The 11842-nt window shown below is 36.0% G+C and overlaps 1 protein-coding gene across 1 annotated transcript; it reads left to right on the top strand.

The window, feature by feature from the left end:
* Positions 1 to 8626: 8626 nt before the first annotated feature.
* Sgf29 (SAGA-associated factor 29) lies at positions 8627 to 10669 on the top strand. Its single transcript, XM_072899386.1, has 2 exons — positions 8627 to 8817; positions 9450 to 10669. Exon 2 carries the CDS (start codon positions 9536 to 9538, stop codon positions 10415 to 10417), a length of 882 nt encoding a protein of 293 aa, XP_072755487.1. The 5' UTR covers positions 8627 to 8817; positions 9450 to 9535; the 3' UTR covers positions 10418 to 10669.
* The last annotated feature ends 1173 nt before the right edge of the window (positions 10670 to 11842 follow it).

Genomic DNA, 11842 nt, shown 5'->3' with positions numbered 1-11842 from the left:
GATATGATATCTATATCCAATATCTGTCTTTGTCTAGGTTTGATTTTCTGATGCAGTAATAAATATTGTTAGAAAGTATATGAACGAGAAAACAAGATAAAAATCGATTTCAGAAAATTAAAAATTTTTAAACTATCGCAATTTATTCTAAAATATCCAAACACTGTCATATTTACGTGACGGGCCTCTCGAAATAGTTGAGTAAAATATCGCGCAGAGGTCGAACCGGTTGGTTAAAATTGATATTCTACACAAGTTGTGACCGGTTATTGCCACCAGACACACCGAATTATCATAAATATCAGCCTCATTCAGTCTTTCTCTGACATTTTCACTTCTTTTAATACTGTCAGTTTTCGCGTAAATTTGCGGTGTTCGCTCCTAAACATCCGCGCGTGAAAATTTCAATCGAGTTAGTCGAGTTTTCTTCCTTATTGATTACGGCCTTCGTATCTCGAACGATCGCCCCAGTCGTCGATTTCACGAGGTTCGCGTGCAAAGAGCTGCCTCGTAGCAAAATCAATGCCACAGAGAGAACACGGCGGTGCGTTTATACTTACGGCGGGAATTTAAAGTTCTATCGGTTCGGGATTCGATTTCAACTTGGCTCATATAAATCCTCCGTTAAGTGGAGGATGGCCATCTTACTTAGGGAGATGAGATCGGTGGTGGTACATGTATTTGAAAAGTTCTTCGTGCGATTGGCTCACATTTTATCTTTTTCTCCTTTTCTCCTTTTCTCTATCTTTCTCTCCCTCTCGTCTTGTTTAATCGATGGAACACGCGTCGTGCTTCGTCTCCTGTGCTCTCACAAAGTTCTACATTCTCTTTCCCGTTCCATTCCCCGAGTCCAGATAAAGAATCGGTTTTCGCCGACAATCTCAGCTCTTATCGGAACAGTGCGACGGTCCAAAGTGCGCTACATCGATGCTGTTAAGCTCATTTCTGCAAAAAAAGTGTCCCAAAGGAAGTGCACCTCGTGCCGATAAAGCGACCATCCTACGCTCCAGCGAATGCACTCGTCTTTCTCAGAGTATTCTCTCTGTTTCCGTTTGAATCAAAAGAGCCATTTATTGAGGAAAATCATTTCAACGTTTCCTTTGACGTTACGGCCGTCACCTTCTTCCTTTTATCACTTTCAAAATCACGGTATAGTGCATAGAACGATTCGGTACCCGCGTATCATCCGTTTACGTCTTGCTATCAGATAGTTGTTATGCGCGATATCCGCAGACTGCATTCGATATTCATGAAGTGCTACAACTTCTCCCGCAAAATGAAAGATTCGTATATGCGTACTCACAGGATATTTATGAAGAACGGTATTTCAAATACAGAATCACAAATTAAGAAATAATATTAAAAGATAAAAATATATAATAATTTTAAATAAATATTAAAGTAAATATATTATTAGTGTATTTTATAGATAAAATTAAAAATCTTTTATTTACGCGCGTGCGTGGCAGTATTTAATCAAATTATAAAGAGTATTTATCCTAAATTTAAACAAATATTTTATAAAATTTAATTTAATCAATATAAAATTTTTTCACCGAGTTTAAAAAATATTTATTCTAATATTAATTATCTTTTAAAAGAGCATTTTATAAAATTGTTCAAAATTTAATTAATCATTATAAAATTTTTCACCAGGCTTAAAAAAAAAGAAACATATATTCTATATTATTATATCTATTATTCGCGAACAGCAAGATACAATCAAAATTCACGTACGAGTTATATGTCGAAAAGTGTTTAACTAGATTATTTTAACTATTAAAATCAGGAGAAGAGGAGAAAGGAGAGAGAGAGAGAGAGAGAGAGAGAACTGTCAACTGAGCCATAATTTAACTCTATTCCAATTTCCCGAATGCGGACTGTGTACACCATTGCAGCAGTCAGGCTGGGATTGCAGAGAGAGATACGGAGGTTGTATCAATTTGTAGTTTGTTCAATGTCTCGCGCTTTCTTCGTATCTTGGCAGCCTCGACTCTCTGACAAGTTCATCGGAGCGAGTCCGGTATAAGTAAGCAAACGGGCGACTAAATAAAGGGGTGACTGAGTTTGTCTCCCTTTCTCGCGAAGGGAATATCTCCGAGTCGACGAGGGTGGCGGTGGCGGAGGCGCAGCCAGACAGAAATTGATGTTAGGCGTTTGCATTTATTATTAATACGTTCGCCGGGCTGTCACTGAGTTCAGCCTGTCAGCCGGCGTCTCTCAACCCCTCTTTCCAACCCGCTTCTCTTGTCGCCGGCCTCGAATATTTCGCTTCTCTTAGTGAGCGAGCGAGCGGTCTCTCTCTTTTTATCTTACGGATTGTCAATTTTCCCCAAACTTCGGCATCGATCGGCCAACTCGCACATCTCCTTAATTATTTAAACTCCGTCAACCGGGGACGTCCAATGCCGGGCTCTTACCGTTCAACCACGCAAATGTCGTTTCAATGTCGATCAAGTTGTCATCGTAAAAATTTTTTAAGCATGGGACACTACGTTCAACATTGGAGACTGTTTCAATAACACCTGAATTGTTCAATATCACATGGAAAACTATAAGTATTTTAAATTTGCACGTGTGAAAAAATTCTATTTTCTGATATAAATAAAATTCTATTAAAATGTTTAAATATTATCAGCATCGATAATAAGAAATGCGAACATGGTGAAAACGGACATTATATAATAATACCGGCTGTCATGAATCGCTCATTTCTTTCTGGAATATTCACAGTGTTATATCGATTATTCTGAGCCAATATTTATGGACAAATTCCACCGTAACGGGGATGCATTATATTGTCCTCGAGAAGGCGAGGGTGCCTGTTGGTTTCAACTATCGTTCTGACCTGCCATTGCTCACCTGGTCAAGCTATGAATGTTTGCTGAAATAATAACAGAACCGTTCCTGAAATTCGATAATTCCCGTTCGTAGAAGCTTCCTTGTGCAAACACGGGGTAGTGTATTATCCTTTATGCCATGCATGTCACGGAGTCCTCGCGCCACCAACGAAGCGACATATGGCAGTCCAAGACTACGCCTTATAAAAAATGGACGGAGAATAAACAAGAGAAATGGAGAGGGGGAGATTCAATAGCTACAATGTCGATGTAATCGCCCTAATGCACGCGCGGTTCTGCATTATACAGTGGCTGTGGGATTTCCGCGTATCCTTTCGCATCGTGGAAGGAAACGCATCTAACATCCTGACACCTCTCGGACCGTAGTGTCTGGCGTAAATCAAATATCTCTTACGCTTTGACCAACGTGATTCGACCTCTATCACTTTTCCTTTCCCCTTTACTGTTTCTCGTCTCGACTGATCTGATTATAAGCATGTGCGTGGATATTGATGGAAAGGAATATCTGGTTTGTAACGCGCCAGTGATGTCCGTATAATATTGCTCTCGTTGAATATTCTATCAGACCGGAAGTGGAACTCTTGAAACGAAAGATAAGGCACGCATCGACATGTACGCATAGTAATATCTTACATGTAACAAAGCGCAGATACGTCAGCTGGCTTCCAAGAGAGTTTTCCAATAAATCGTTTGATACTAGTTAAAGAAAAGGCATGGTACGGATACGAAAAATCACGACGTATCGGTTTCGTTTGAATGGCTCGCATTTGCAAGTTGAATTCCTTTCACAGCTCCTCGCTATTTCTTACAAACTTCCATCTGGCATTTCTAAATGAAAAGGTAAATCCTCGTGAAGCAGATGCGAGCAATGCAACGTCTTACGTGTCGATTGTGTGTCGAGCATATCGAAAGTATGAGATATTCAGTTAAAGATAAAGTACGAATCGTGCACTTTATCTTATATATATATAATAACTTTGCATGCAAATTGTTATTGACATTATGCTATACATCTAGAATATATGTGTGTATATATTATGAAATGTATGTATTTTAACAATAGTTACAGCATGATAAAAAATGTTAAATTAATGTTTATCCAGTTTTGTATTTATTTCCAATGATAAATAACATATGTGTTAAAGATATAAATAAAAAAGATATACTAAAAACAAAATACAAAATTTATTATTATAAATATTGTCTCCTGTTTTTAGTATTATTTATATCTTTAACACATATCTGGCATTTCTAAATGAAAAGGTAAATCCTGGTGAAGCAGATGCGGGCGATGCAACGTCTTACGTGTCGATTGTGTGTCGAGCATATCAAAAGTATGAGATATTCAGTTAAAAATAAAGTACGAATCGTGCACTTTATCTTATATATATATAGGGGTAGCAATTTTTTCGTTACTACGCATCGACTAAAATATAGTACAACTTATACATTTTTCCGGATAATCGCAATAGAAATATACATATTATGACAAATGGTAATAATAAAAAATAATGGAAAAACGTATAATTTGTACCATATTTTAGTCGATGCGTAGTAACGAGAAAATTGCTACCCCTATATATATATAAGATAAAGTGCACGATTCGTACTTTATTTTTAACTGAATATCTCATACTTTTGATATGCTCGACACACAATCGATACGTAAGACGTTGCATCGCCCGCATCTGCTTCACCAGGATTTACCTTTTCATTTAGAAATGCCAGATATGTGTTAAAGATATAAATAATACTAAAAACAGGAGACAATATTTATAATAATAAATTTTGTATTTTGTTTTTAGTATATCTTTTTTATTTATATCTTTAACACATATGTTATTTATCATTGGAAATAAATACAAAACTGGATAAACATTAATTTAACATTTTTTATCATGCTGTAACTATTGTTAAAATACATACATTTCATAATATATACACACATATATTCTAGATGTATAGCATAATGTCAATAACAATTTGCATGCAAAGTTATTTGCGATAAGATATCGGAAGTAAAATACAAGTTTGAAAACTGATATCTACATCTATATATTTATTATATGTATAGACAATGTTATACATGCTATATAATATCGAGCAAACTGCTCAGTTTTACGTGAAGAGTCTGTCGACGAAACTATCTGCTTGTCTTCACCAAACGATATGACAAACTACCTAATAGAAATAAAAAGACGAACATATGCGACAGTCACGAGATATCGAATCCCTTCGAATAAAATTGTGTTTACGAGTCCAAACCTTCATCTCATTTTACAGGCTCCTGTTTCACGTTCGCATCAGCAGTAACGTTTGCTGCGTTTGACATTTCCATTCCGCGCCTTACGAAGGATTCGTTTGAAATGTCGTTTATGCACGCCGATATCCGGCATCGTAGCCGGATTAACGACTGCAACAGGTCGTTAAGTCGTGCGTCATAAAGTGTCGATATTAGATGAAAATCGAATCACGTGAGGCACCGTCAAATCAACCGTTCGCTACGCACGATCGATTTATGCCAATGTCCATATACTATTCGCGGTAGTCGAAAGGAAGTTTATCGTATTATTTTACTTTGCCCTCTATTTATTTCTCTACCAAAAACATAAATGTCACTCGTGATATAAAAAAATCGCTTCTGGTATGATAATTCTTCATACAATCTGGCGGATTTTTAATTTTTTTATTCTTATATACGCATGTGCGTTGCTCCATACCGTTTAAAAAAATATTTTTATATTCATGCATATTATGAAACACGCAAAGCGATTGATAAATAATGAAAATACTATAAACGCGAAAAGTGAGAATGCAAAAATATTAAATAATTTATATGTAGGTATTTATATTTTGCCTTTTGTAAATAATGATATAATCTTTTGACAAACACATCATCTACCATACGTTTATCATAGGTTTTATATTAAAAAAAAAAATAAGTATCGAAAAAGTAAAGTTTGTGTTGTATTCTGCATTTTCTCTTATTTATCAATTGTCATTATATGCTTAAAGTGTCATAATTTAGACTTTATCGCAGGGTTAGTCGTATGAATTCAGTGATGAGAGTCGAATGAATATCAATAAGAGTACACACACATAGACAAAGAGCGTAAAACGGCGTAAGGACTTTGTCTGTGATCACCTTACGCCTCGTTAGATACCTTGTTCTACATTTCGAAACGTATCTACGTATGTACGTATGCATGTACGTAATACTGTGAACAGACATTGCTGAGTTCATCGTCGTCGTAGCACGTTTTAATGGCCCATTCGCGGTCGCAGTCGTCAGACGTGTAAAAAGGACTTGATTTCTATCCGACGGAAGCTGAATTTCACCGGAATAATTACAGTGAGACAAGACAAATGCGCTTTAATGTGCTTTATCTTATATTTTATTTTATATTATAATATTATCATTATATCCAAAATATTCTATGTACGCACAGATAACGATGTTATGATTAGAACCGCAATTTTGAAATTGTATTTATACAATGATAAGCATATCATGTCGCGATTTCTCGATGGTGCAGTGCGTGTATAATGCACGTGTCGATAGCACGTGCATTACATGGATCGCAAAGCTCGTAAGAAAAGACATACGTAGTTAACTGTCAAACTGAACACGTGGGTCTTTCGTGTCCGTGCCATTTTTAATCCATTATTTAAAAAAAATATTAATAAAATCTCGAGGTTGGAAACTTATCCAAAAACAAGTTTGTGTCAAAAGGGACTTATAACTGAAAGGACAATTTAAACAGTTCATTCAGTGCAAAGTGCTACCCACGTGTTACCCAGGATTTGGATTACGGTGCTAAAAAAACGTGTTCAGTTTGAGGGTTAAGATACAATTACGGCGAGATATATTACACCGTATATCGCCAGCTGTATACCATATATGTATACACGAGCACGCACATGTATACCGTATATAGATGTGTTGAAGGAGGAGCAAGACAGTTGCTTTCAGTGGAGTTTCCGCGATTCGAGATTCTCTCAAGTTCTACGCGCGATACGTCCTGTGTAACGCGCGCTATCAACGTTATTAGCACGGTTAGCCAGTTGACAGTTAGCGATGATGCACGGTGTATCCGATGCGTGTACGATGCACTATGCTGTCGTGATATGCCGTGCGATCGCATATCTGGGGAACGATGCGGCACGTTTTCACGGCGGAACCGTCGTTGCGATTTATCGAAACGGATATTTCGATTGCGCGGTACAATGCATCTTGCTAATCGGCAGCGGTGATATATTATCGGTCATTAATTTCTCTTGGCATGCAATCATACGTTTGTTTTCACCAAATTCTTTGTTATTATGTCTCAATAGTAGAAACATTAAAAAATCTAAAAACTGAGCACGAGAGATATTTAATTCAATATTTCAATAGTATTCAAAGTGTATAAAATGAAGAAAAGAAATTTTTCATTTTGCAATATGCAATTGTATTTTAAATACTTGATATATTTTTTTTATTTTCTATCATCGTGTCAGTTTCAATTCTATTATTAATTTATAGTGAATTATTATTTATTACAGAAAATTTAGCGCAAGTGGGTGACTGAGTTTAATGAGAGTAAGTTACAACACAAAATCTCGCCGCGGAAGGATGAATTTAATCAAGAGATTAGAGATTCAGTTTTCCCAAGCGCTGCCTCTCGCGGCGTGAATGAGTTATGGCATTCTGCGGCGCTATCGATGCTGTTAGCGCGGTTAACCTGTTGGCTGTTAGCGATGATACACGCCACATTCAATGTATACCTTCGCTTAGTGCCGCAGTCAGCCCGTTTATGCGATACGATGTATGATTGGATCTAGTAACGAGTTTTCCCTAAGAAAAATTATCGACGTTTTGCAATTTTTCACATATAGAAACAACATTATCATTGATGCACATATTTCACAAGTAATAGAGTGTTTGATGAAAAATTCAATGAAACATCTTGAATGCTATTCAAATATTAATAGTATTAATGGAAAATAAGTCATTATAAAAAATATTGTTGAGAATAATATAAAAAAATATAATCTATCCACTACATGTAAAATATATATTAAATGTTCAAAATAAATCTTAAATGAAATTGTTTGTTTACATGAGAGGAACTTTTAATCTTTCAGAGTGTTGAAAAAAATATTTAGAGACCTTGTATTATATAGACTATAGACTTTTTTTATTAATATCCGAAATTTCGAGATGTGTTTTCTAAATATTTATTTAACGATCGTTCTTATATTAAATGAACAATGAATTTACAATTATGACGCAAAAGCTTTATTTGACATTTAATATGTACTTGATTGTAGTTTCATTCTCGCGGATATATAGATATATTCAAATATTTAATCTTCTTTTCTACGATTATATTATACAACGGTATTATTAAATAATACTGAAATAAATTGAAAATTCTAATAATAAATTAATTTATTGTATAACTAGATGTTTATCATATAATTATTAATTTTAAAAAACTGATCTTTAATAATTAAATTTAATATTGTTAACTTGTGTCATTTAATTTTTAACTCCATATTTCATCTGTCATATCAACCGCTTAAATTAAGAGATATTTATATTTTACATATTTATATATTTAACGAATAAACAAGCTTTTGTCGAGCGAAAAATATTAAAGAGATACTAGTGTCTCAGCGCTGCAGCAGACAATACCACTGGCACGTTATTTTCCGAGTTCGCCGTGAGGTGGCAGCAGCACCTTGGTACGAGACCGGACGGTCTGCTTTAATCGAAGGTGGTGGGGGAAGCAGTGTGGCGCAGATGTGCGTGTAGAGTCGAGCGTGTAACATCTCAGAGACTGTAGTGCCGTATACGAATCCGTAGAGTGACGTACATATAGCAGCGAGTGTTCTAGAGCGTTCGATTGAAACCTCACCTTCGAATGAGATATATCGAGAATTCATCCAGGATACATTAATTCACAAGCGAGTGAGTATATTGATCCATTCATGCTGCGTCGACTGTCGGCCATTTTGAGACTAGCGCTGTTGTTGCACGTGATACTCGTACAAACATAGTACTCATCGAATTATGTAGTAGAATGAGTTTCGAAATTGAATGAATCGCACGTTCTGTATTAGTATCAAACAAAGCGACATGAAAAGGTTTTCATAGAAATGATGAGATCTTTATTATGTCATGACAGTACTTGTTCTCGTGTATTTGACGTAAAGTATTGAACATTAAATTAAAAAATAATAATGTACACATCGTGTTGATCAAACGATATTTTCCAAATATTAATTTGTTTTTATTAGGATTTATATTATATTGTGCGTAAAGTATAGTAAATATTAAATCTATTCTTTATCGTTAAATTGTTTGTGTCTTTTTCTTTTCATATTATATAAAAAAAAAAGATACTTTCTGAACCAGTGCAGCCAGCAATAAAAAGACAGACCTATTAATAGTACATATGTTTAATGTGATATTTAAAATTGATACTCTTTAATTTCTCACTCACATTAGAGATTGTACAATTATGTGTTTAATTATATATTTAATTATAAGTGTTGTATTAAATTGTAAAAAAACATATTTTTTATTTCTTTTTGTTATAGGAACGTGTGATTGATGGCATAATCGATTAAATAGGTTATCAACTGAAATTAATAGACAGTTACTTGTAATTCTCACATTCTTCACAATGCCATTCACGGCGGATGCGGCAGCGAGTCAGATACAGGAGCGTTTGAAGAATATTTACAATCTCGTGCACGACATAGAGAGTCAGCGCATTCGCTCGGAGCATAATCTGAATAACATTATGAAGACACACGATAAGGTCACGCCTGACGACAAAGTTTCCCCTTACTACCAACAAAAGCTGAAGAACTTGTACAACGCCGCGATGACCGACGCTCAACAAGAAGAGGAAATCCTGCGTAAGGCTCTCAGTAAGATCAACGAGATACGCACCATACGAAACGAACGACGCATACAGGCCCGTAACGCCGGTAACAAGGAAACCATTAGACGCGGAGCACTGATGAAGATGTTACAGAGTACCGCGCAGACTCTACCTCTCTATGTGGGAAAAACGCCAGGTGCCAAACCGCCACCGTTGTGTGGTGCGATACCAGCCGAGCCGACATACATCGCAAAAATGGGTGACATGGTAGCCGCCCTAGTGAAGGGCAACGAGGAAGGAGAGAATTGGATACTAGCCGAAGTTGTACAATTTAATCCCGCGACAAACAAGTACGAAGTGGACGATATCGATGAAGAGCAAAAACCCCGTCATACATTGTCGCGGAGACGAGTGGTACCATTGCCCTTAATGAGAGCGAATCCCGAGACCGATCCGCACGCCCTATTCCCGAAAAATTCCACGGTGATGGCGTTGTATCCGCAAACTACCTGCTTTTACAAAGCGATCGTGAAGCACCTACCGACCACCGCCACGGAAGAATACGAAATTCTCTTCGAGGATGCCGCTTACACAACCGGTTATTCACCACCATTGAACGTGGCGCAACGTTACGTAATTTCCATCAAAGAGAGCAAGAAAAATAAGAGTCAGTGTTAATAAATAATATTATTTTCTTATTTTAATCTTTAAGTTTTAATTTTTAATTTCCGATTTTTTTTAATTACAAAAAGAATGCGCATGTGCACATATTTATATACGTACATAATAGAAAAGAAAATGCGCAATTGCAAAGATTATAAGCTGTTTTGCAATACATATGTATATATGTACATACGTATATATAAGTTTAATATATCAAACCATTTAAAGAAACTCCATTACAGATTCTCTAGAATACTAAAAAATGTTTGCATATAACTATGTCTTAATGTTAATATAATTATAATATTTGACTTTTGTACAATAAATTAAATTTTTCTATTATATGTTGCATAATTTTTAATATTTAATATCAAGTTCTTTTAACAATCAGATTTATAAAATTTTTTTGCAATTCATTGTTTTACAATCCATCGCAATATAAAAAAAATGTGTTACAACAATGTTATAAAAACACAAACTGTGCAATTCATAAAATGTATAAATCCAATTTGTGAAAGGACTTGACTTATTAAGTATGTATATACATACATTCGAATATATATATAAAATATAAAAGTATAATAAAAAGCTCAACCTGTTTCACAAACAGCACGATATTTTTTTCAACGGTAAAATGTAATTATCTCGGCTATGTCATGAAATTTCTATCAAAATCACAGTTTGTCATTAAAATTAAATTTAAGCGTGCGTGTATGTGTGTGTGTGTGTGTTAACCGGGAGAAATAAGCACGTACTGACAGTTAAGGTCCTATTTCCGCGATACTACCCGTCGTCAGAGGTAATTGACGTAGATTATAGGACGATAATAGCGGTATCCTTATGTACGCGGGTGGATCTGGACTTTGCTGACCTTTCGCGGAATCGGTTCTCCGTGACTGTCCGAGTAATTTCATCCTATACCGAATAAATCTTTCTCTCCGTGTTCGTCACGAAGCGAGAGAGAGGTAAAGCGAACGCAAAGGGGAGAGAAAATGCGGAATAGAGGGAAGATAAAGAGAGTGAAATATAAAAGCGGTAGCGAACGAAAGCCTACGAAGCCGCGAGTGCGAGAGCGAATCGAGAAAGATAGCCGATGGAAGAGAGAGAACCGCGCAATAATTGATTCCATAATCGGTGGCTGCTGCCAGACATCAAAGCAACTCGGTATCCCCAGCGGACCAGCCGAGCTAGCTTAATTCTCATTCATTATTTAACTTAACTACCCCTCGCATCGAGTCATAAAAAAAGTACTTTGATTCGGCGCACGTTGCGGACACGGTATTTTTCGCCATTTTCCTCGAAATTAAACCTGAAAATTTTTCATTGATTTCTGGTTGCCGTTCGGATGGAGCTTACTCGTTGAATAACGTACACGGAGGGGCTTTTAATTGAAACGCAAAGCTGAATCTGTCGCGCGAACAAAGTATTGTATGTAATAAT

Source organism: Anoplolepis gracilipes, chromosome 9, assembly GCF_047496725.1.
Source record: "Anoplolepis gracilipes chromosome 9, ASM4749672v1, whole genome shotgun sequence".
NCBI classification, from domain to species: domain Eukaryota; kingdom Metazoa; phylum Arthropoda; class Insecta; order Hymenoptera; family Formicidae; genus Anoplolepis; species Anoplolepis gracilipes.
The sequence above is the reverse complement of the archived record's forward strand: the minus strand, read 5'-3'. Positions and strand labels throughout refer to the sequence as shown.

Excerpts from the sequence above, each read along its gene's own strand:
- Sgf29 (XM_072899386.1), top strand. The coding sequence starts at position 9,536 with ATGCCATTCACGGCGGATGCGGCAGCGAGTCAGATACAGGAGCGTTTG.